General features: G+C 40.0%; 1 protein-coding gene across 4 annotated transcripts in view; it reads left to right on the top strand.

Annotated features, from left to right (window-relative positions):
- Positions 1 to 24,847, top strand: part of rnf19b (ring finger protein 19B) — a 41,159-nt gene extending 16,312 nt beyond the window's left edge. For all 4 annotated transcript variants that reach the window (XM_042434998.1, XM_042435000.1, XM_042435002.1 and 1 more), the window contains exons 2-10: positions 2,283 to 3,601; positions 11,838 to 12,037; positions 15,143 to 15,287; positions 15,478 to 15,640; positions 18,244 to 18,358; positions 18,759 to 18,899; positions 19,030 to 19,219; positions 19,847 to 19,981; positions 20,705 to 24,847. In XM_042434998.1, the coding sequence (XP_042290932.1) occupies positions 2,940 to 3,601; positions 11,838 to 12,037; positions 15,143 to 15,287; positions 15,478 to 15,640; positions 18,244 to 18,358; positions 18,759 to 18,899; positions 19,030 to 19,219; positions 19,847 to 19,981; positions 20,705 to 21,152 (2,199 nt within the window). In that variant the 5' untranslated portion in view covers positions 2,283 to 2,939 and the 3' untranslated portion in view covers positions 21,153 to 24,847. The remainder of the gene's footprint in view (positions 1 to 2,282; positions 3,602 to 11,837; positions 12,038 to 15,142; positions 15,288 to 15,477; positions 15,641 to 18,243; positions 18,359 to 18,758; positions 18,900 to 19,029; positions 19,220 to 19,846; positions 19,982 to 20,704) is intronic.
- Positions 24,848 to 25,228: the final 381 nt, after the last annotated feature.

The raw sequence follows: 25,228 nt of genomic DNA, 5'->3' as shown, positions 1-25,228 counted from the left end.
CATTCCCCTCTGTTTGTGTGTGTGTTTGTGTGTGTGTGTTCATAATCAGATTTTTTGAACACTAAGTCAGCCATTTGCTGGTCAAAAAGAGAAAAACAGAAAACATCTGCTCCGCTGTGGGAGAGTGTTTGTTCATCTTGAGTGTTTTTGATTAAGTTTAGTTTCGATCATATTACCCGTAACATCATCTGACGTTTCCACCTCTGTTTAGTTTCTCTGCTCGTGTCACTGAAAACTTTTAACGTTTTTTTTTTCAAAGATGTCGACTTTTCAGGAATTTGTTTTTGCTCGACGACGATGATGATGATGATGCATTTTTAACATGTTATCTTCAAGCCATCGGCTGAATCTAAAACATGACAAACAGAAACACGCCAGCAGAAATACACGTACAATTAAAACATAACATGTCACTTAATAACACGTTGGAGCGTTTAAGTGTCTTGTACAGACACTTCTGACCTCACACGGCTTGTAATTGTAGTGGAGACACGGGATATAATTATCATGCGTAGGTGTTTGTATGTGTGCATAATTATCACTTTTCACTTGTGTGTGTGTTCATTCAGGGATGTGTGTGTGTGTGTGTGACTGATGATTTTTAGCTGTGTGTGTTCATTTACAGATGTGGAAAATGTCTTGTGTGTATGTTTCTGTGTATATGTGTTTATGTGTATGCTTGTGTGTGTGTGTGTGTGTGTGTGTGTGTGTGTGTGTTTGTGCATTTTGGGAGTGTATATTTACATGTGTATCTGTGTGTATTTACCAGTCTATGCTACGTGTATGTGTGTGTGTGTGTGTGTGTGTGTGTGTGTGTGTGTGTGTGGCTGATGGTTTTTAGCTGTTCATTTACAGATTTGAAAATGCCTTTTTATGTGTTGTATGTGTTTGTTTTCATATCTGTTTATTGTGTATGTGCGTGTTTTTGGATTTGAAAATGGGTTCATGTTTCTGTATATAGATATATACACATAACATGTGTTAGCATATGAGTGTGTGTGTGTGTGTGTTTGTGCATTTTGGGAGTGTATATTTACATGTATATCTGTGTGCAATAATTTGCTAGTCTATGCTCAATGTGTGTGTGTCGTGTGTGTGTGTGTTTTCATGTCTGTTTTATTGTGTGTGTGTGTGTTTTGTATTTTTAAAATGTCTGTATGTTTCTGTATATATAGCAAGAAAAAGTGTTTCTGTGTGTTTGTGCATTTTGGGAGTGTATAACAAGTATCTTTGTCTTAGTCTTTTACCTGCTTATTTATCGTACCTATGCTCAGCTTTAGGTGTGTGTGTGTGTGTGTGTGTGTGTGTGTGTGTGTGTGTGCGTGCGCGTGCGCGTGTGTGTGTGTTTACTTCTGTCTTTGTGAGAACAAATTTGAATTTTAGACCTGTTAGGGCTGTTTGAGGGTTAAGACTTGGTTTAAAGGTCAAGGTTAGAATGAGGTTTGCGGTTTAGTTGTGGTGGTTTACATTAGGGTGAAGGACTAGTGAATGCATTATATCAATGAATGTACAAACACGTGTCTTTTTATGTGTGTTTTCTTGTCTGTTTTTATTGTGTGTGTGTTTTTGGATTTAAAACTGTGTGTATATTTCTATATATGGAGAAAATATATCTTTCTTTGTGTGTTTATGCTTGTGTGTGTGTGTGTGTGCGCACTCATATTTAAACGTGTATCTGTGTGTACTCATTTACCAGTCTATGCTCAACCACCGTGTGTGTGTGTGTGTGTGTGTGTGTGTGTGTGCGCGTATACGTGAGTGCCAGAGTCACAGAGTAGGTCGCTGTTTGCCTCGCTCATAGTGAGCGTCACCATGGCAACGACACCAGCAGCGCAGTGTGAAGTGGAGGAAGAGCTTGTGGTGCTCAGCGTGATGGAGAGAGATAGAGAGACTGGTTTCACATAAATACATGATTGGTCAGGCTGGTTGATGATGTCATGTATTTAATTGGTGGTCTAACTCGTGTCCCTTTTATAGAATTTTGTCCTATTTAACCTTTTTTAATTTTGGAGCAAATATGGCGTAACATTTTCCTGCATGTATGTGTGTGTGTGTGTGTCTGTCTATTTAAATGTAATTAGCCCAGATAGATTGTCAGTTGAGGGTAACAAGAGTTAATGATCAAATCAAAACTCAGGAAGAGCAAAGCAGACAGAGAGAGACAGAGAGAGAGAGAGAGAGAGAGAGAGAGAGAGAGAGAGAGAGGCAGAGGGAAGAAGAGAGGTGTGTGTCATACTGAGCATGCTCTTTGTGCTAACTTCCTGCTCTCTTCTTCCTGACAGAAAAAAAAACGGATTCAGAGAGACCGACGTATAACAAGAATGAGAGGAAGACGAGCAGAGAAGAGGACCTGAACGCAGCTGAGGAGAATTAAATCCAAACTGAGGAATTACTGCAACATTCAGACTGAACTCTGGATTTTCCTGTTACATTTTTTTTTTTTCTTGTCGTCTCTTTTTTTTAAAGAAGGAGAGCCGTTCATTGAAACAGGCATTCATCTTTTTATTTGACAGTGAGAATCACAGTAATGTTTGACCTAGACAGCTGCCTGGGAGATGAAAGACTAGGTACTTTTTCTTCTTTGTGAACCTTTTGACCGCCAAGTTTGACAGAAACTCTGGGAGCCAAAAGGGATTTTTTTTTTCTCACTTTGAACTTGCGCAACCTCTTTCATTTTCTGTTTTTGCTTCTGCATTGTTTCACTCTGTCTTTTCCTGGTAACGTTTGCATTTTTCACAAAAGGAACAGAAAGAGGTAAATGACTCAAGTTTCTCTGTCAGGAGCCTGAATAGCATTTGTATTCCAGTTTGGCTTTCATAAGGGGACAAATCCTCCCTTGTGTGTGTGACAGTGTGTGTTTGTGTAGCCAAGTGTCCCTCTGTGATACATTAACGTGTATCAAGGGACAGTAACCTGCCCTGTTTGTCTCTTCTGGGAAAATGGGATCAGAAAAGGACTCAGAGTCGCCTCACTCCTCGGTGAGCGGCGTCCCCAACCCTAAGTGCCGTGCGGCGGGCAAACGCCAGGGCCGCATCTCCTTCCACAGCCTCTTCCACAGCAAACGGGGCTCACGAGGCAGCAGGGGCCCCAAAGGAGCGGCGGCCACCCCTTTATCCCACCATCACCACACGCAACAACAGCTTCTCCCCTCTGCCTTGAGCTCAGCGCCCGCCCAGGCCTCTGCTACGCCCACCACGACCACCACCACAGCCGCCACGACCCCCCAGGACGCTGCCTCCAGCACCCCCTCTAAGCCGCTCTCCTCCAGCCAGCCGTCCCTGGGTGGAGCTCCTTCCTCTGGGGAGGCCAACCTCCTGGAGTGCCCCCTGTGCCTGGTGCGCCAGCCCGCTGACCAGCTCCCAGAGCTGCTGGGGTGCAGCCACCGCTCATGCCTGTGCTGCCTGCGCCAGTACCTCCGCATCGAAATCACCGAGAGCCGAGTCCAGCTCAGCTGCCCCGAGTGTGCTGAGCGACTGGCCCCGCGGCAGGTGGCGGACATCTTGGATGACGCGGCCCTGCTGGAGAAGTATGAGGAGTTCCTGTTGCGGAGGTGCCTCGCTTCTGATCCAGACTGCCGATGGTGCCCGGCGCCAGACTGCGGGTAAGAAACATTCTAGGTGCTGGTCTGGATCTGATCTGGCTCATGTTTCTATAATATCATCAACTGCTCTTATCTGAAGTTTATTTATCCTGCTGCACCGCTGCAGTAAATAGCAGCCGGGCGTCATGTGTTCAGTGTAGAGCTGCAATTAAGGATTATTTCCATTATCGATTCATCTGTTGTTTATCTTCACAACTAATCAATCAGTCGTTTAGTAGTCTAAAAAAATGTCCATCACAAAAAGATATTTAAGTTTAGATAAAAACTGGAGAAAGCAGCAGATCTATAAATTTGAGATGCTGGAACAAGCGAATGTTTGAGATTTTCGCTTGAGAAAAAGACGGTTATTCGATTATCAAAATTGTTGACGATTAATTTTCTGTCAGTTGACCAATTGAATAATCAGTCTATTGTTCTAGCACAGGTTCAGTGGACTGTGTGAGTATGCAGGGGACATTCAGGCCAGACCTCAGAGGAAAAAAGGGCTGTTTTAAGGTTGGAAATGGGGTTAGAATAACTTCATGAAGGTTACTGGAAGCATTCAAGGTGCTGGTCTGGGATCTGGCTCATCTGTGCCACTTTTAGCTTTGTTTGTTTCCATCTTCCTGTTTCTTTGATATTATCAAGTGTCTTCAACTGGAGATTAAGCTGAAAAATATGAAAAAGCTTCAGAGGAGGTTTCACTGGTTTTTGTCCCGGAAATGAAATGAACTCTGTTGCTCTTTAGTGAACTCACCTTGTGCACTTTATATAAACAAAATGTAACCGTGAGAAACGGAAATGCACTGTACGCCTGAGATGAAAAGTGAAATGTAGCAGAGCCTTTATTATCAGATAACAGATGTTTAATTAAATGCAGGGAGTGTTCCCGCAAGTCATTTCACTTCTGTGAATTAACATGTTTTCATTTAGGCTGGATATATAAACAAAGTTATATATATTAAGACTGTGATACTTGAAGAAGTGACAGCTTTAACTTCTGGTTTTGACTGAACAAGGCTAGTAGCTCATGTTAGTTAATTTTTAAGTAAGTAAATCAGATAAAGTAGTGGTTGTTGGATATCAGGTCAACTCCTGATAAAAGTGTATTTTTACAGTTTTATAGAAATACTCCACACAAACTGTGCTCACTAATCTTTACTGTATACTTATTTGTTCAGTTTGAAGTCAGTTTTATTTATATAGCCTAGATAAAAAATTTGTAATGCATCTGTGCATCATATGACATCCTCTATCCTTAGATCCTCAATTCAGATGAGGAAAAACTCCCCCCAAAAAACCCTTCGACAGGGACAAAAATGGAAGTCGCAGTTGGGTTATTTCCTCACACTTCGTGCTGTAATTGCCTGGATTACAGATGAGCACTATTGCGTAAATGACCGTATATCTCTCTGTCAGGTCAAAGGGAACAGAAACCAGCGTGACCTGCTCATTTAGAAAGAGACAGACAGGTCGAGTAAGCTGAATGCGAAAGTTGAGAAGAGAATCCGTAACTGGGTTAGAGGGCTGCGTGTCGGAGGAGGAGGGGGGGGGGGGGGGGGGAGTCAGATGGGTTTGGTGTTTAGCTCGGGCTCTTGTTAAGGTTTCTGGAACAAATGCGAGGCGTTTGTTTCATCATAGAGAGCAGGAGTGATTCATTGTGTTTGTGTTTGTCTGCTTGTGTGTGTGTGTGTGTGTGTGTGTGTGTGTGTGGGAAGGAGAAACAGATATTCAGTGATTTTTTTTCACTGGTATGGTTTTGAACAGTAACTCAGGTATTGTCACAGGGGAAGACCGTAGCGTTTCTGCGGTATCTTTGCAGACATCTCGCTCTATAAGTGTGTCATCCCCCCCCACATAAAGTGTGTGATAGGTGAGAAAAAAAACTCAAAACTCTTGTATACATACGGGTACATTCAACAGATCTTTCATAACACTGGAATAAGGCAACACTAGAGGAAAGACATTAAAATCAAAAGGATTAATTTTACATAGTGAGACAGAGGAAAGTTTATGGAGTGTTTAAAATCATAGGAGTTCATCCTCTGGGGAGCATTAAAGCCAGGCTATGTAACTTTTGAAAAAAGAAATAAAACTTTTTTATTCTCACTAATGTAAAGATTAATTTATAAGGAATAAAAGACATCCTTGCTCAATCCTCCTCTAGCTTATGTTTGCTTGTGTTAGCATTCATGCTGACATCACTGAGTCAGTTCAGTGAATGTTAAACTCTTCTCTACTTGTGCTATTGTGTCACAGATAACCTTTCACTGTTTTTATTCTAATGTAAAACAGGAAGGTAAACCAGCGTAGCACACTGTTATGTAATATCACTTTGATGCAATGTCAGTTTCTTGGCAGTCTGCTCATTTGATTTTAATAGTCCAGATGTAGAAGTGGACATGTTTATCTGATGATTACGCTACAGGAAGGGAATCCAGGGAGTCACCAAAACATCAGAGTTCATCCTCTTGGGAGCGTGAATAACCGAAACAAATTCCACAGAAATCTGGCCGACGTTTGTTGAGATATTTTGTTTCTCAAAGAAAGACTTTTACAGTAACTCTAGACAAAAAGGTCTTCTATAATCCTTTGGGGACCATGAATATTCATGACAAATTTCATGGTGAACAACTGAAAAAACAACAGTTACCACACAGAAACGTTTTTGTAGTTCCTTGTTTTTTGAAAGAGCTGTTGTGTGCTTAGTTCAAGATTGAGCCTGAGCATAAATCTATGTGTGGGATCATTTTTACCCTCAAGTGGGATGAAAAAGAACCACCAGAGGCATTTATGATTGATGCTACAGGTTGTTTATCTCTCTATACTTTCTCTCTTTTACTGTATTGCTTTCTGTAGGATCATGCTGAAGACATTCTTGCCAGTACTCATTGAGAAAAATGGCAATTTTAGGGTTGAAGAAGGAATTGGTGATAGGTTTTGGGTAAAGGTTGTGGTTTTAAAGTGTGACGGTTGTGAGGGTTAGGGGAAAAACACAAGGGACAGATTGTAAGTCAATAAAATTTCCTTGTAATAAAAACAAAAAGCACAACCAAAGTGTGTCTGTGCGTGTGCGTCAGTAGTATCATAGGAGGGGAGGCCAAATGGTGACCTACATATTTACTGGGACGAAGCTTTTGTCTGACGCCAGCATTGACTCACCCCCATTTTAAATCAGATAAGTTGACTAAGTCCAAATTATTATTCACAACAAACAGCCTGGGCAGGAGGCAGACACACACGCACACACACGCACACACACACACACACCTGGGAGCTGCAGCTTCAGACTGTCAGCCACTGGAGAGGAAACTTCGACAGAAACAGCGCAATAGGTGTGAATTTCTTCGGTGTAAGTGTAAATGTAATGTTTATACTTATAGCTGAGAATGGGCTTATTGTGTGTGTATGTGCGTGTGTGTGTGTGTGTGTGTGTGTGTGTGTAGCATCTTTCCCTGCTTGTGGAAAGTCATGCAGATGAGACCTGGTTTTTGTATCTCATCTTTTTTGATAGTTATCCAGCAAATAATATATAATACAGTAAGAGACAGATGGAAAATACAACAGTCTTTCATAAACACTCAGCAAATCTATCTCTCTATCTGACACTGTTGATTTAATTCAAAATTTAAAGGCTGCCTTCTCCAGTACAGTAATATAAATAAATGACATTAGAGTAGATAAAAATTAATGGTTGTTTGAAGTTTACAGTAAATTATCTGAATTACACAGAACAGGACAGCATAGATAACCTCCCACATTATGCAGCTGTTCTGCAGATGATAAACTCCTAAATGATATTCATGTGAACTAAACTTTTAAAGCTGCACTATTCAATTATTTATGTATTGTCAGCTGATTAAATGACTGTGTTATGTGAAAGGTGTCACTTGTAACGATGGAAAAGAGAGTTTCGACCCAACTCTGTGATTTCCCTCAGCTAACAAAGAATGTTTTAGCATCTTTTGGCTCATTGTTTGTGTTTTACGGCCCACAGTTTCACTCTCACTGCTTTCAGAAGAATAGTTTCCACATGTAGGCAGCTGTTTTCAGCAGAAAAGGGCTCTAATAAACCCACTGTACACAACCTGCCAAACAGCAGACAGGGAAAGTTAGCGACTAGCTGGTGAACAGAGTGGAGCATTTAGCTGCTTTCTCATTTATTTGAGACATGTTATCTTGAGCTAAAGGAGCTTTTAAAAACTAAACCTTAAAATGGAATAACATAAAACCTTTTGATAAGCATCAGACAAACTCACTCAACTGAAATTACAGAGAATGTAGAGGGTTTTTTCTGCACAGCTGCTACTGATAGATATCTACAACCAACCGGAGGAGCAACACATAACACAGAACATACAAAACACTTCCTCTGTCTTTAAGGTTCAGTGTTTCTTCACTCTAAAAAAATAAACATAATCCTCTGACTGTCGCTCAGGAAAATCTACTAAATCTTTCTGACTTCTCTTAACCATCAGAGCACAGTTGTTCACCTCTGACCTGCTCTCCTCGTCCGGCCAATAAGGTCCCGGCGTGTATGGCAGGCACGTCTGAATATCCAGTGAGAACAAAGAGTGTCCCTCTGCCGTCTCCTCTGGCTGTCAGTTGCTATGGCGACTATCGATGTGGCATAGAGGGAACGTTGCCATGGGTAACAGGAGTCGGGACTTAATTAAACAGATCAATACGTACTAATTGGACTCAGTGTTCATGTGTGTGACATTGTCCTGTATTTTTGCGCTTTTCTTGCCGACTGACACGTAATGTGAGCTTGTGTTTTCCATGTTTCCGTGTGCACGCTCAGTTCATCCTGGTGTTAAATACAGCCTGCTATTAGTGCGCATCTGAGTGAGTGTGTTGTAACGTTGCGTTTACAGGCTCAGCAGGATTCCCAGGTGGTTGTCGGTGGAGCTGAACACCGACAGGACTGTCTGTGCACGTTTCCTCTGAACACGCAGCATGTCAGCACTCATAAAACTCCTCCGCCTCCTCCTCCTCTACCTCCGTCTCTGCCTCTATCTGTGTTGCATTTCACATTTTACATCTCCACTCTTGATCTCACGTTCCCCTTTTTAACCCTCCTTTTGTTTTACCTGTCTCTGTCTCTTCCTTTTTTTTTTTTTTTTTTTTTTTTTTTTTTTTTTTTTTTTTCTTTCCGCTCCTCCACCCTGGAAATGTCAGTCCAAATTGCTCTCTCGAAAAATCCACCAATCGTGAAGCAGCGCTGACGTGGGATGCTCTCCCAGGAAAAAGCTGTCGTGGCAACCTGTGCTTTGTACCGCAACAAGTCCCAGAGTTAGCCAGCCAGAAGAACAAGAGCACAAACATGCCATCTCTCTTCCTCCCTAGAATTTTTTTTTCTTGTATCACAGTGTAGATCTTAAGCGCATAATACATACATACAAATCCCTGTGTGACCTCACTGAAAATACAGAGGAATGTCACAATATAAACATTAAGAAATTGGACTTAAGATGATTAAAATAGGGTTTTCACATGATGGTTAGTTTGAGTTTAAAAAAATGGAAATGGTTTAAAAAATTGGATTTCTTGTGAAAGGCTTACTCATTACTCATTTAACACAGTTTTGTTTAGGAGAGGTTGAAGCAGGGAGCTGATGTTGCAGAAAAAATATAAAACTGGCACCTAAGTGTTTTTGTTTCACCCACTTAAACCAGAAGTTTATACAATTTATGTAAGCATTGAGTCAGTTTAGTGACCGTTCGTCCCTTGAGGCTTCTTGTGATTAAAAGCTTCTTTAAAAAAAAAACCTGGGCTGCTTTTTGCTGATGTATGTTTTGAGACAAAAGTGATGTTTATATCCTCACAGGCGCTGGGGTGAAATCTCTCTGCAGGAATGCCACTTCTTGTCTCATCTTGTCCCGAGAAAGCAAACTCTTGTCTTCTCTGTTATCCGATAATTTATTCCGTCCTCGGAACGGGCCTGTCACTGTGTTGAAAGAGGTGGTAATGAGGGACATGTTGGGGCTGCCGTGTTGGAGGCGTGCCAAAACAATTACAAGTTCGTCACGTTATCGTGTCTTCCACTTTTTTCCTCTTCTTTTAATAGTGCAACTCCGACATCCTGACTAACGTGCAGAAAACTGGCATAGTCTTTGTTTTGTCAGGATAGAAAAAAGGCAAAAAAAATGTTAAAATCCCTGCCTGCTTTTGTTTTTACTCCTCCAACATGTTTTCTCCCACTTAGCTTGGTGACAGTATTTCATGACAGGCCTCTATTGTGATTTCCTCAGTGAGTGACAAGCTCTTATATCTCAGCCTCTCTCTCTCTCTCTCTTTAATTTCCTTCTTTGTCTTTATTGTTACAAAGTGACACACTTTTTGCTATGTTTTCCATTTTTCGCTTAATAGTTCGCTAGCTTAGAGTTAACAGACAAAAGGTCTGCACTTTCAAGATTTCTCAGTTTTTTCCTCCACCGGGGAAGTTAGTTTTGGGTCCCATTTGTTTTTCTGTCTGTGTGGATATCTTCAAAACACAACAAATTTCAATGGAATTCGATGGAAATTAAGCCAAGACGAGGGCCGAGCAGGAAGCAAGAGGGATTTGCCAATGTTGCAAGATTTTGAATTTTTCTTTTTCTATTTTCTCATGAGTTTATCACCACAAAAATCCATAACAAAGTCATCTCGATTGTCACACTCAGCTCTCCCCTACATAACACAGTCAATCAATGCAAGTTGAAGGTTAACACAGAGACCCTTCTGGACTTTTTAATGTCTAGTTGCTAAGAATACTCCATCACAGCTGTATTCACTCTGCTCCTGTCTGTCTCCTTTCTCAATATTGAACTTTGTGAAATCCATATTGATTGTCCTCAATCCGCCTCTTTCTTCTTCTCTCTCAACGTTGTTAGGAAGTGAGTCCTCCATTGATCAGATGATCTCTCCTCTCAGTCCACAAAGAGCTTTCAGGCTACGTGATGTGCCCATTAGCGGTCGTATTGAAGGTTTTCAGTTCCTACAAACTGTGGTTGAGTTAACTGTTTGCTGGATTTCTAAACTTACGACTGGATTATGTAGTATGTAGCCAAATATGGCGTCATGAGGTTGAATATTTCACTCGCTGTGAGCATCATGTGTTGCAACAAGCAGTTACGTACTGTATGTGGTGCTTCTAAACAAAAGTTTAAGATCTAAGGCAGCAAGACTTTAAAATAAACTTTCAAGAATAAACCTTAATATTATATCATCTCACAGTGTTATCATTGGTAACAGGACAAAGTATTTGCTGAGTGTCAGGTCACATGACTTTGCATTTATTCGTCATCGATTCCTGTCTCATGACTGACTGCAAACCACGCTGCATCTCTTTTGCAGAACATTTTGTACTGTGTACTGCGCAGGGTCAAATTAATTTGGATGATGCAATACAGCTAATATGACAGCTCCATCCTTTTTGGATTTATCAAATCTCTCAAACACGAGTATTGCAGTTGGATCAATGGTGCAAATGAGGTTGTTAAAGTTCATCAAAATTCAATTTGTCGTCCTGGTTTTTCTTGCTGTATTTGTGTAATTCTGTTATCTGGTCTATTCTGCACACACAGCATCTGTTGCATGTCTATCTTTCCTGGAAGAGGGATCCTTCCTCTGTTGCTCTTCCTGAGGTTTCTTCCATTTTTTCCCCTGATAAAGGTTTTTTTTTGGGGGGGAGGGTATCCTCATCCGAATCGAAGGTCTAAGGATAAAGGATGTTGTATTGCAGTACAGATCATAAAGCCCCCTGAAGCAAATTTGTGATTCGTTATATTTGGTTAAATGAAATTGTGGTGACTTCTGCACGAAAGCTCCGCACTAAATGATTTCCCTCTGCAAGTTAATCAACTGATTGTGGCAACTGCAATGACATAATTTGAATTTAATCTGATCTTTTACTGTTACAAATTCCCCTTACACATTCAACAGAAGCAGGACAGTATCGGTATCCCATCAGAGTCCTCTTCCTCACCTTTTAGCTCTTGCTTGGTTTGAGAAAAAAATCTGGATCTCTGGCTTATTAGATGTTCTTTGTTTATTTGTTTACTTTGGCTCTTCCCAGTTTCCTGCCAGCATACCATAAGGCTTGTGTAAACTCATGCGGCTGCCCACTGTTTTATATGTGGAGGTCTGGGTGTTTAGATCAGTGCTGGGGTCTTGATTCTCAGCGGGATCAGCAGTACTGGCAAGCCTTTAACATTTTTGGAGTCTTTATATCTATAATAAATATGTGACTGTCTCTTCTGTTTCTTGCACTCAGGTTTGCAGTCATCGCCTCCGGCTGCGCCAGCTGCCCCAGGCTGGTGTGTCGCAGAGAGGGCTGCGGAGCCGAGTTCTGCTACCACTGCAAACAGGCCTGGCACCCCAACCAGACCTGCGACTCGGCCCGCCAGCAGAGGGCGCAATCCCTGCACACCCATAGTAACCACTCGCCCAGCTACACACAGGAGCAGGGACCCGGTGAGTATCAGGAGAACATAGACTCCTCAGCCTCCCTGGAAAGTGACTGGATCATAAGTTATAGACACCACAGAAGTACACACATACACACACACACACACACACACACACACACACATTGAGCAGATGTGTTCTCTCTCAGCATTTCCGTATCGAAAATACATTTTCACACCTCTGAGATCTATGGGGCTCTTCGTCTCTGTCTCTCTGTTGCTGCCAGTCTTTATCACATGTCTGTCAGAGTGCTGAGTCAAACTCGTCTTGCGTCTGTTGTAGCGGTTCCCTGATGTTCCCACCGCTGGGGGAAGTGAGCAGCACTCAACCAAGCATGTGACACTATTTATATCACTTGACAGTTTCATGACTGTTACACCCTGCATCCGGTCATAACAGCATTTTCAAATGTCACCAATCATCAATCATCAAGTTTTTTAATCTAAACTTTGTTAAGGCAGATTTTTAAAATGGCATGTTGATTTAATTTACTGACTAAAGTGGTGTTCAGTGTGCTTTTAGTTCTCTTATTCACAGGAAATTCATGCACATTAGTTCAACCACAGAATAACTTTGAAAAACCAGCTCTGTGGATGCTGCTTAAGTTTGCTACATGCAAACATCTTCCTCTTTTTGTTGTTTTTGAACAATGCGATTGCAAATAATCAGTTAAAGATATGTTTCTTAAAAAACTGACACACGGTTCTCAGTTGAGTTTCAGAAAATCAGCAAAGAACCAGGAGAAATATTTGGAGCTGGGGGGTTTTATAACAAAATCTTGGACTGTACTTGTAAATGCACATCATAAAACCCATCTTGTGACTGTGTGGTATTTTAGATCATCAGGAACTTTCCAAGTACTTTTAGACACAGACAGAAATATTTTTAAAATGTCAAAGAGACAAATAAAGTTCTGTCAGGTTTAATTAGAAAAGAGGGATTTCTATCATTGCATTCTTTCACTCATAAAGTGATAATAAATAATAGATAAGTAGTTTTTTTTTCCCTTTTTACATATTGGAACTACAACATATTAAACATTTTTCAAATTGTCAAATTGTTTCAAATAGTTTTTTGTCTTTTTTGACAAAACTGCAGAATTATCTTATAACTGAGCTTTAAGCTGCTCAGGTACAACACATGCAATTGTGTGTATAAAATAATGTGAAAATTTATAACCCAGTGAAATGCAATTATGCCTTAAAATGGTCACTAAATTTATTTACATCATCATAGTTAGACATTTTTTGGAAATACGGCATTTCTTGCAAAGATTTAAATGAGAAGATCGATACCATGTGACACTATGAGAATGGTATTAATCTTCTCATCTGACTCTCTGCAAGAAAGCAAAATGGCGAATTTCTCAGAATGTGGAACTAGTCCTTTAACACGCTAACTGTTGTGATGATAGATACAAACGTAAAGATGTCTGTAAACATCCGTGCTTTTGCATGCAAACATCTCGATGCACATTATGTGTGTGTGTCTTTAATCCCATTTTGATTAAAAGTCTATTAACTAAATCCCTCCGTCTGTCTCCAGTCAATCTTTTCTCTCTCTACTTAATTCACCACTTCCAGTCTGCCTCTCGCTGCCAAGTATTCAGAAGAACTGACAACAATCCAGAAGGCTGAAACTGAGTCATAAAAAAAATCCAGGCCGCTCCCGCTCCCTCTCCGTCTGCCTGTCTGTCAGTTCGTACTCGCTGCTTAGGCAACTGGATATAGACAGATATACAGAGACAGAGGAGGAGAAGAATGAGAATGAAAGAGAGATGGACAGATGAGAGGAGGAAAGACGAGGGAAGAGACAGAGAGGAGGAATGGAAAAAAGGAGGGGAGAGGAAAAAAGCGAGGGCGAAAAGACAGAGAGAAAGAGAGACAAAGAGAGAGTGTGTGGAGTCGTGTCTGCAGAATACAAAGTACACAGACAATAACAACTACTCCTAGACACACACAAACACACACACACACACACACACACACACACATTGCCTCGGCCAGATCTGCCAGAGTCTCTTTGATTTAAAATGCCAAAATGCCCTTTAAAGAGCAAAGAGCATTCCTAGCATCCAGAATTCAAACACACAAATTGACTTTTTTGTGGCTTTTTGGTTTTCTTTCTTTTAAAATGCATTATGGGACAAACTGCAAGACAAAGAGAGAGAACTTAAGTGGACAATTGCAGCTTTTTGACTTGCATGCATACATACAAATTACAGTAAGCTTAGGTTGTGTAGTCATTTGAACTGGTTACAAAAAAAGAAAAAGCAGCTTTGTGTTTGCAGAGTTCAATGTTATTTAAGGTGGCCTGAAGTATTAAAGATGTACTGCGTCTGTGGTGCTCTAAATTTCTCTCCCACGTCATTGCTGATGTTTCGAAAGTTGCATAAGTTCACAGCTGAGTTTCAAAACCACAGCGAGCTGCAAGACTTTGAGATTTGGCAGTGCAGAGAAAAAAGAATAGCCCCACATTTTGTGAAATACGCCTATTTAGTTCCTTGCAAGAGTTAGATGAGAAGATTGATGCCACTCCTATGTTTGTACGGTAAATACGAAGCTACAGCTAGCAGCCTGTTAGCTTACCATAGCATAAAAACTCTAAACAGGGGGAAACAGCTAGCCTGGCTTCATCTGACACTCAAAATCCACCCATGAGCACCTCTAAAACTCACTAATTAACATCTTGTTTGTTTAATCTACAGAAACTGAAGTGTTAAAATGATAATTTGAGGTTTACAGTGGGGACTATTTCTTGTCTGGGTGCAGTGACTTCCTAGAGTCTTGTCATCACTGTGAGGTTGCCAGGCAATTGATGGAGACTCTAGAAAGTCTGTGGAAACTATGAGCCAGGCTAGCTGTTTCCCTCTGTTTCCAGTCTTTATGCTAAGCTAAGCTAACCAGCTGCTAGCTGTAGCTTCATATTTAGATACAGACATAAGAGTGGTATCAATCTTCTCATCTAACTCTCAGCAAGATGGCGAATACACTTATATCCCAGAATGTCTAACTATTCCTTTAGCAACTCAAAAAAAAAGTGTTTAAATCATTCACGTCTTGATATGAGCGATGTCACTAAACCCTGATCCTGTTTTCTTTCTGTCCTCAGCTGATGACATCAAGCCGTGCCCCCGCTGTGGTGCCTACATCATCAAGATGAACGATGGGAGCTGCAATCACATGACCTGCGCCGTCTGCGGCTGCGAGTTCTGCTGGCTCTGCATGAAGGAGATCTCTGACCTGCACTACCTCAGGTAGGGAAATTTCTCATTTTACTTTTTTTTTATCAGCTTTGTGTTTGACTTTTTCAGCTTTTTCAAATATTTACATTTTAACCACATTTTCTCTCATCTCTCCATCTTTCCCTTCTCCCATCCTCGCACTTTCCCTGTCCTTCATCCCTCCCTTCTTCTTCCACTCTCCCTCTGTGTTTCCCTCCATCAGTCCATCTGGCTGTACGTTCTGGGGGAAGAAGCCTTGGAGCAGGAAGAAGAAGATTTTGTGGCAGCTGGGCACTCTGATCGGAGCTCCAGTCGGCATCACCCTCATCGCAGGCATCGCTGTCCCTGCCATGGTCATCGGCATCCCCGTTTACGTCGGCCGCAAGGTGAGACACCTGCAAAAGTAGAATAAGAAGCTCCAGCTGCTAGAGAAGTATGATAAATCTCTAGTGAAGAGTGCAGTACTACAGTATGAGCTTTGAATGACTTTAAGATTCCTTTTTTATCTTTTACAGTAATTTTTTCTTTTTGTTTTTAGTTAGTTTTAGTCATTTAAGTTACTTTTTTATTATGTTTACTGTCAACTTTTTAATTTTTCCTGTCGTTTCTGGTATTTTCTGTTTATAAAAAGGGTTTTCAAGCAAGCATTTCATTGCAATGTTTAATATAGACCATGTTTAAAAATGCACAATAATGGTAGAAACAACTTGTATGCTGGTATGATAGAGCATAACTAGTTAAAGCTTTAAAACAAGTCCTTGACATCTAGCATAAAAGCAACACCTTGTTTGTATACATGCTATTTTGATTTAGGATTTAAGTTTTAGTGACTTAATTCTGTTGAATTTTTATGTCTTGTTTCATTTTTGTTCATGATTTTTAAAATATGTCTTTTGGTCATATTCAGAAAATATGACGAATACTCACATTGAAACTAAATTCTTGGTAAAAGAGCAAAAGATTGTGAAAAGGAAACGGAAAATAAAACGTAAAGAGGGGACTTTTTTAGGAGGAACTGATAAGATGCATTATGAAACATTATCAACGTTTTCGTAATCTTGCTATCTTGATTCCACTTTCATAAAGATCAGCTTACATTGATGCTTCAAACATCTAATTTGATCTCTTTTTCTGTTTGAATCTGACTGATTGAGATGTCTTTCACACTGAAAAGACTAATCTTTATGGTCACTTACCTTTTTCCAAACTACTACAGAAACCCGAAGTAGAAAACCACAGACTTGTGGCAACACACACAAATAGCTTATAGTCCTGTCAGTCATTATTTCACAATCCTTCACTTATCTGGAATTTACAACAGTGTAGAGAAGAAAACCTGTCATGTCTTAAGTATGCCCTCCTCTTTGTTAACACATGTAAGAGGTTTCCTAGAAATGACAGAGAGTATTTTCATTTCCTCTAAGCAACAGAGACTAGTTTCTGTTTTGATCATTGATGACACTGACCTGCTGTCCATTAGACAGACTCCAGTGCCTCAAAACAAGAACCGTATCTGACTAATAAAGCACACATTTTTATTAAAGTTAGGATCTGTAAAATGTACAAAAACAATCATAAATTGTTATTGAATATGTACAATATATTATATGTACATTAATTTTGATGAAGTTTTCTGTTGTGTGATATTTAATTGAGGCAGAGCTCAAGTTTAAAGCAACTGAAATATAAAAAATGACCCGAATGGATTCACAAGAAGGAATATTACATTTCCTGTTGCTTTTTCTCCTTATTGGAAACAGTCTGCATTAGCTGCCTTTTGTTTGTTTCATCAGTTTGGTTGTTAGATTGGTTGATGAAAGTACTTGTATTTGCAGGATTGTGATAAAATCATGTACTTGTTGGCATTAAAACTGATAACGCTGGTATATTTTCAGTTAGGATTTTTTTGGAAACCGTTATAGACAAGAAAGCATTTGCTAAAAGCCATTGTGGTCGTGCAAGTCACTGCAAGACAAAGGGAATTAAAGAATAAAAGGCATTTGGTAGGAGTTATTATACTGTAGCACTCTCTTGTGGACAATAGTGAAATTTCATATTTCTGTTAAAGCCTGTTGAAGATCTGGCATCGTGTTTAGTGATGGAAGTGGTCAACAAGTTACATCAGCTGTGACTTCACCCTAACACACATTTTGTGAGCGGTTCCTTCATGTCTGCCCGTGTGTTTTAGAGATGTGGTTGTCTCGGTCAGGCATTAAAATTGTGTGAAACCTATATGTATGTAAATGTTTTTATTACGCTAATCGAGGTGATACAACCTTCTTCCTCTATGACACAGATGTTGTTCTTCAAAAAGAAGCTTTTAATAGGTCTGTGTGTTAAATGTAGATCAGTGATGACTCATAATGAATCCCTGCAGGAAGAACACACTATTTTATACCAAGTCTTTTTCTTTTTTTAAAACTCATGTTAAGTGTTTTAGTTAGAAGCTGCAGATTGTTTGGTTTGTTACAGAGAAACTATAGTTCCCATAGTGCCGAGCAGGGTCATTGAGGACATAGAGGTCATGTCATGGTACTGTTTTTAGGGAAGTTGTTTTTTTTAACAACCTCAGGAGGTGATTATGTTCTACAAATACACACAAATTACATAGGGTGTTTTTTTAAAGGGATATTTTGATATTTTTATATCTTTAAATTAACCAAAAACACAGTGGGATTCTCATGGCAGAGTGGAGATGGCTTTGAAACGGCACACAAATAAAGAAAATGTGGAAAAAATATTCTCCAGCATATTTAAAATCCCTTTTTTTAAACCATTATTTAACCAGGAAGTTTCTTAACATTATAACTTTTACATACCTGGCCAAAATGGCAGCGGGCAATAATGCTAGGCGTCACAAAGTCACATAAAAACAAACAACACAACAAAACCAGATCTGAGAAATATGAGCGAGATAAAACTTGACTATTTAAAACTGTTCCATTCATGAGACATTGTTTTTTAACATGATGCCTCTCCTCTGCTGCAGATCCACGCTCACTACGAGCTGAAGAAGACGTCTCGCCACAGAAGGAACCTGGCCATCACAGGGGGCGTGGCCCTGTCAATCATCACCGCCCCCGTCATCGCAGCTGTTAGCGTGGGTAAGAGACCCGACAGGACCGTCATCCGTTACGCAGTGTGGATTTCTGAAGCTTGCAGTCAAAACAAACTGAGCACACTTTGTTAATCACCGTCTAGACACTAACTGCTGTTCATCACTCACCGCAGAACACGTGGAGAGCTTAAAACACACCATGTTTTCACAATTCATGCTTTTGCATAATGACTAACAGTTGCAACCAAACCAATCATAAGGCTTCTTAGTGATACAGACTTCTGAATTTCAAACAAAAAACTATACAAAGACACAAGAAATCTGCCTTGTTTTTACACTTTAACACTTTCTCTGAGACTCTAAAAGTACAAATCCAAAGTACAAAGTGTTGGATTCAAATTTGAAAACTCCTTAACATTATTATCTCTTCTTCTGTTCCTCCACAGGCATCGGCGTTCCCATCATGCTGGCCTACGTGTACGGTGTGGTGCCCATCTCTCTGTGTCGAGGGGGAGGTTGTGGTGTGAGCAGAGGGAAGGGGAGGGGCGTCCGGATTGACTTCGATGAAGATGACGGACCGATCACAGGTCAGGACACCAAACTGATAACAACATTTTCTGCAAAGTGGAGAAACAGGATCTCTTTCATCAGATCTTCAGATCTGGTTATTAATGCAGTCACGTGTACAATAATGAATATTCTGATCTCATTCTGCAGTGGCGGACGCGTGGCGAGCCCTCAAGTCCCCGAGCCTCGGTGAGAGCAGCCTGGACGGGGCGGTCAGCGGTCTGAGCACCACCTCCCCCAGCGAGGGGCTCTCTGTGGCCCCCGGGGCTCTGGGTGACACGCCTCACTTCAACACCCTGGCAGGCGGCGCCCTGGGGACCCGAACCGGCAAGTACAGCAGGTGAGGATAAGACATGAGGCCACGCAAAGCCTCTCAAGTTCAAGTTCAAGTCATTCTGCTCTAAATAAACCAAAATGACATTATTACTCTTTTTAAAACACATTTCTAATTGTTTCATTGTTCCTTAAGAAGGAGGCTATATGGGTAACTAATTATAAACTAAACATAATATACTGTACTTGTCTCTCTAAAATGTTATTTTTCTTAAAGGCACCTTAATAATCAGGACTATTTTTATCCAAATACATCATTTGTTTCATTAGTTTCTTCACGCCGCAAACATACTTTTAGTGTATAAAAATCAAGTATTTTTTCAATTACAGAAAAAAGACAAAAAACAATAATTATCTAAATCCCAAATCTAATCAGTTGGTTCTCAGTTGCATTAAAATGTGTAAATAAATTGTTGATATATCTTGCTTATAAAAAGACATTGAGACAAAGTGAATAACTTGGGTGAAAACACAACTTGCGTCTGCAGAGGTGATAAAAACTTAATGCTAATAATAGATGTGTTACGTTTCTGACACTGTCTGTGTGCAGTGCAAATGATTCATAATAACTATTCATAGTATTGCATTACTTAACACTAAAAACTGATTAATATGTATGTTTGTTCTGCTCCAGGCTGGAGGTGCAGGCAGGGGAGCTGGCTAAAGAATCAGCCCAGAGGGAGACAGGCAGCCTGGGGGCAGGGAGCGACTGTGCCAGCACCCGAGGAATGGCCGGATCCATCATCTCCTCCTACACACTACCTGACAGGTGAGACCTCCGTCTTCTTCTGTGATATCTTTGATCTCCCTCTGCTTCCTATTTTTGGTCTTGAATTTTAATTTTTCTTATTGCATCACCTACTGTATGTGTGTTTGGCTTCTTCTCTGTTATTTCTTCTCTTCTCTTCACCTCTGCCCTGATTTGATTTGGATATGATGTGAACTTAATGTGTTGATTTAGCAGTTTGACGCCATCATGATCTAATGTGTCTCATGTCTCCTCTGTTGCACTGCCTAAAGCTCTTTATAATACTTTACTTAGCAGATACTTTGCAGTAGATAAACATATTTGCACTTGGCTGCTGTTAAAGGAAATCTTTGTTCCTCTTCTTGTTGATATCCTTGTTTTTTGTAATCACAAGAGCATGTTAACCATCTTGAAATAGATCACCATAGATACTTATTATACAACACAAAATAATCTTTAGTAAATACTCTCTTTTATCTTAACCCTTCACTGGGGAAAAATGAATTTAATCTCCAAAACAAAGTATGCTGTAGTCTTTTCCATCTCCTAATTCAAGTCCACTTAACACATCCATCCTTTAATTACATTTGCCATATTAAAAAAATCCTGTTTTTGAGAACAAATCTAATCCTATGGACTCTAAAATTGAACTAAGAGCATAAATGTCTTTATCTCTGTGTGATCTTTCCTCATTTGTTTGCAGCAGCATCAGACTCATTTTGTTGTTAATCATTGTCTCTGCAGGGAGTGCACCAACCTGGAGATCCAGGTGGACATCGAGACCAAACCCAGCCATCTCTGCCTGACCAGTGAAGAGGACCTAACCCCGCCCCCGGGCTCTGCTGCTATGGCGACGGCCTCCGGAGGCGAGGAGCCTCAGGACTGCAGCTCCAGAAGGGGCGGAGCTTTGTCTGGCTCGGCGCTGGGTCTGTCACCGGGCGCGTCAATCAGGGAGGGGCTGAGAGACGTCACCCTGGCTCAGCCGGAGAGCATCCGCAGTGACCTGGAGATGTCGGACACACAATCGGACGACATCGCGGAGCTGACGTCGGACGACTGTGACTCCCCTCACCCGAAAAGCTGTCACCCAGCGGCCGGCCAGCAGCCCCAGCTCCCCTCCTGCCGAGCCCTGAACCCCTCCACCGAAGGCCTTCACTGTCCCGCAGACAGCAACGTCATCCTCTACGTCTGAGAGAACAGCAGCTCTCAGGATTGCACAAAAAAAAAAAAAAACGAACCGACCCCCCCCCCCCCCCAGCATTTTCATTTGAGCTCTCTCTTACTTCATAGCTCTTTTATTTTTCTGTTGTCATTTCTCGTTTGCTGCTTTTGCGACTCACAGACACCGTCTTAAACACAGACAGCGTTTGTTTACTTTTGTCTGTCTGTCTTATCAATCTTCCTGTCAATCTCCTCACCGAGTAAATTGTCAGGGTTCTACCTCTGAGATTTATAAGATGATGATTTATGTTTACTCCTTGGTGCAAAATGCCTTGGCTACTTAAGCAAAAAAAAGAATAGAAAAGAAAAAAAACACAAGAGGTACAAATTTTCCACAAGAATTATTGCAAAACGGAAATGATGAAATAAGGTGAAATGTCACCAAGCTTAGCAAAGGGAGGAGGATTGTTGGGGAAAACAGGTTTGTGTGTGCTGAGGTCAAAGGGGACGTTTATAACACATGTGTGAATGAATGTGGACTTTGTACTCAACTATTGTGGCTTTATTTTCCTCTTTCCCCCCTTCTATTTATATTCAGACAACCTTGAAAGTGTATTATTTGCTGTGTGCATGTGTCTGCATGAGCCATGCCTTGTGTGGAAGGTTTTTAAAAAAGGCAGCGAGTTTCTGTTACACTGGTGAAAGTTTACTTGAGAGGACAAAGCTGCACTTGAATCTTACTTGCCCTGCACAGACGAGGAGGAGGAGGAGGAGGAGAAGGAGGAGGAGGAGGAGGACTGGGAGAGTGGAAATAGGGACGAAGAAATAAGAGTCCGTGTTTATCAAATTACAGAAATAACTGAATGAGTTCTGACAATGACGTGGCGAGGCTAAAGAGCTCTGCGGTCAAACGCGCTGAGCGAAGCCATTTCTTTCTCTTCTAGTCTAGTGTAGGGAAAGTATAGGACCTTTTTCACACTCTGGCCATTTTGAGTAGTTGAGGACAACCCAGTACGGAGAACAGGTTCGTCCTACTGAGATACACATAAAACTAATGCTTATCATTTCACAGATAATCCAATGATAAAGTTATATAAAATATGTTAATCTCAAGAATCCAGACACAAACAGTCCTGCTAGTTTTCTACTTTTTTTAATCTAAATAGGTAACTCTTTAATAGATAAGTCTTTTGAACTGTCTGCAACCTTCAACTATATTATAAAGTAACACTTTTAAACACATACTTCAATACAGAAAGTGATACAGTTGCTTTCTGGTGGCTTGAACCGTCCATACGAAAAAATAGAAGAAGTTACATTCATGGCAACACATTAACACAACAGTACAACTTCAATTTAATGTGAGGTACAGATATATTAACTCAAGACTATGTTAACATGTACAAACAATACAGTGAAGTAAATAAAATACTTGAACAGAGGCAAAACACTCTTCTAGAAGAAAATACCTAATTTTTCTCATGCAAATACTGTAAGAATATTAACTTAAATATAGATTAATAGGTTATGAAGTGCTTTGGCAAGTAGTTTTTTTTCCAATTTCTGACTATTCTTACGTTCAAGCAATGGGGCGTTTCTATTTCAGTTGTTTTTTGATTGGTTCATTGATTATTTCTTTGCAGTTATAGACAAAACATATAATGTTTTCAATGTTCAGCGTAAAATATAATCAGTCATCAGTCATTTGGCAAAAAAAAATGTTAACTCAAGGTCCACTTATTAGCTTTTTCCTGGAGATTTCACCTCCATTTCAAGGTACTCAGTCGATGGAGTTTGCTCAGTTGTCGTGAGGATGACAACTCTCGTTATGACGAGTCTCCATGAGAGCTGAACGAACTCCGTCAACTGAAGGAAGCTCTGAAAAAAAGATAAAAAGAGGACCTGAAGTTTTTTTATCAAATGTTTTCTAATCCTTTTTGTAACAGAAGAGATTCAATGTTAAAGTTCTTTGCTGTTGATAATATATAAGAAACATTGTTCTGTAACTGCAGTAATAATGTTTGTATCTGTGCAAAGGCTGCAACTAACGATGATTATCATTATTGATTAATCTGCCAATTATTTTCTCTATTAATCAAGAATCAATTTTTTCTATAAAATGTCAGAAAATAGTGAAAAAACACATTTTAATTTTCCAGAGCCAACTTATTCAAAATGCTTAATTTCTTTGACCAACAGTCCAAAACCCAAATATAATCAGTTTACTATCATATGAAGCCGTAACCAGAGAATGTTTGTAATTTTCTGGCTTAAAAAAATAATAAGGTTAAACGATTATCACTAATCAGAGTAGTTGATCGACAAATTTATGAATCGACTAATCGTTTCATCTGTAACGTTTGCTGGTGTTTGATTTGGTTTAAACTGATGCTGCTCACTCAGACAGGATTTTAAACTGTGCACACTGATGCCTGTCGTTGTCAGAACTCTCTCACTGTGTGGTTCTGGTGTGTGTCATGTGACTGGACCGAGGTTTAACAGTTGGCTGTCTGACTGCCTTATAGACACTCACTGACCAACACAACAACAACTACAACAACTACAAGTACAACAACAACAACAGACCCAACTGGTTTTTAGTTTCTGACGTGTTAACTGGCTGTCTGACTCACTTGAACATTGTGTGAATGTGTGTGTGTGTGTGTGAGAGAGAGAGAGAGAGAGAGAAACAGCTCCTACAGTGAATGAATGGACTCCTGATGAATGTATTTGTTTGTCTCACTTTGTTTTTTGAATGAGCACTTGTGCACTTTATCTGAATTTATCTTATTTATCTTTTTTTTTTTTTTTTTTTTGCTATTCATCATCTGTTGCTATACTGTAAGTGAGTTTACTTCATTTGCATACTAAAGTCTGTGGTACAACCAAAATGAATCACCTACCAGAAGGCCTTTTATGTTGGATATAACTAAAGAAGAGTTTGGTTCCAAAAGATCTTAAAACCATTTCTGAAAATAAAATGCTTTGTCAAGTTTATCATTCAGTATTTCTAATTTATAGGGAATCCAATGTGTTTTTTTTAAATCAATTTTGTGGTCCAAGGACTATAATGAACCTATTTTTTTATATTTTATTCTATTAACTTATGTTGTACTAATCAGCTTTTAAAAGTCAGTGTCATTTTTTTCCAAATGTACATTTTGGAGCCAAACACTTCAAATATCGATGCCGATAAGCTCTTCTTAATCATAATCACTAGCCTGAATTGTTTCTTAGCTTTGTATCACCTCTGTGCTTCAGTTTAAAAGAAAAGGTTTTCTACAAGGTTTTCCTTCAATCTACGAGGAAACCGCTCGGGAACCTTCTTCATCTCAGAGTAGCTTTATGGATTTAGCTGCTTATATGACTTGACAGTGCTTTGTTTGGTCTGCTGCACTTATCACTTGTTTCTGCCTGCCTGCCTGTGAGGAAACACTCGAATGTACCACGGGCAGAAACCCGAACTTCCTGAAAGAGTCTGAATGAGTGTTTATGGAAATGTCCCATTAAGAACACAGGTGGTCTTGTCTTTATTTGAAAAAGGTTTAGAGTATATAGATAGCAATATTTAAGTGTTATTAAACTGTTTGTGTATTTCCTGTCACTGTTAAAGCTCTGCCCTGTGTGGGGTTGTACATGCAGGACTGTGGAAGACATCTTGTGGACTTTTGGGGAAAAAATTAAATAAACACAATCTAATGTTGCACCAAAGCAAAGAGTTGTTGTTGTTGTTGTTGTTGTCACTTTTACTGGGAGCGAAAATCAAATGAAAGATGCTGAGTTCTCTATCTAGAAAAACAATTGTTTATAACTGCATCGTGAGTAAAATCATTGATGAAATTTTGCAATATTTGACACCCACGGAAGTCATGAGGATAAATAAATGTGCAAAATTATCCAGAGCAGTAGGAACTGAAGTTGTTTACCTTTTTTACAGCAGACATTTCAACTTGTTAAACACAGATGCAACTAATCACATTGTTAACTGCTTAATTGTGTCGTTAATGTCATTAGTTCCACATTTGCTTTTCCTGCTATTACAAGCCAAAATTTCTGCTGTGAAATAGAAAATTTGGGGCGACTGACAGAAACCACTGCAGAGAAATA

Source organism: Thunnus maccoyii, chromosome 15, assembly GCF_910596095.1.
Source record: "Thunnus maccoyii chromosome 15, fThuMac1.1, whole genome shotgun sequence".
NCBI lineage: Eukaryota > Metazoa > Chordata > Actinopteri > Scombriformes > Scombridae > Thunnus > Thunnus maccoyii.
This window is presented reverse-complemented; position numbering and strand designations above follow the sequence as displayed.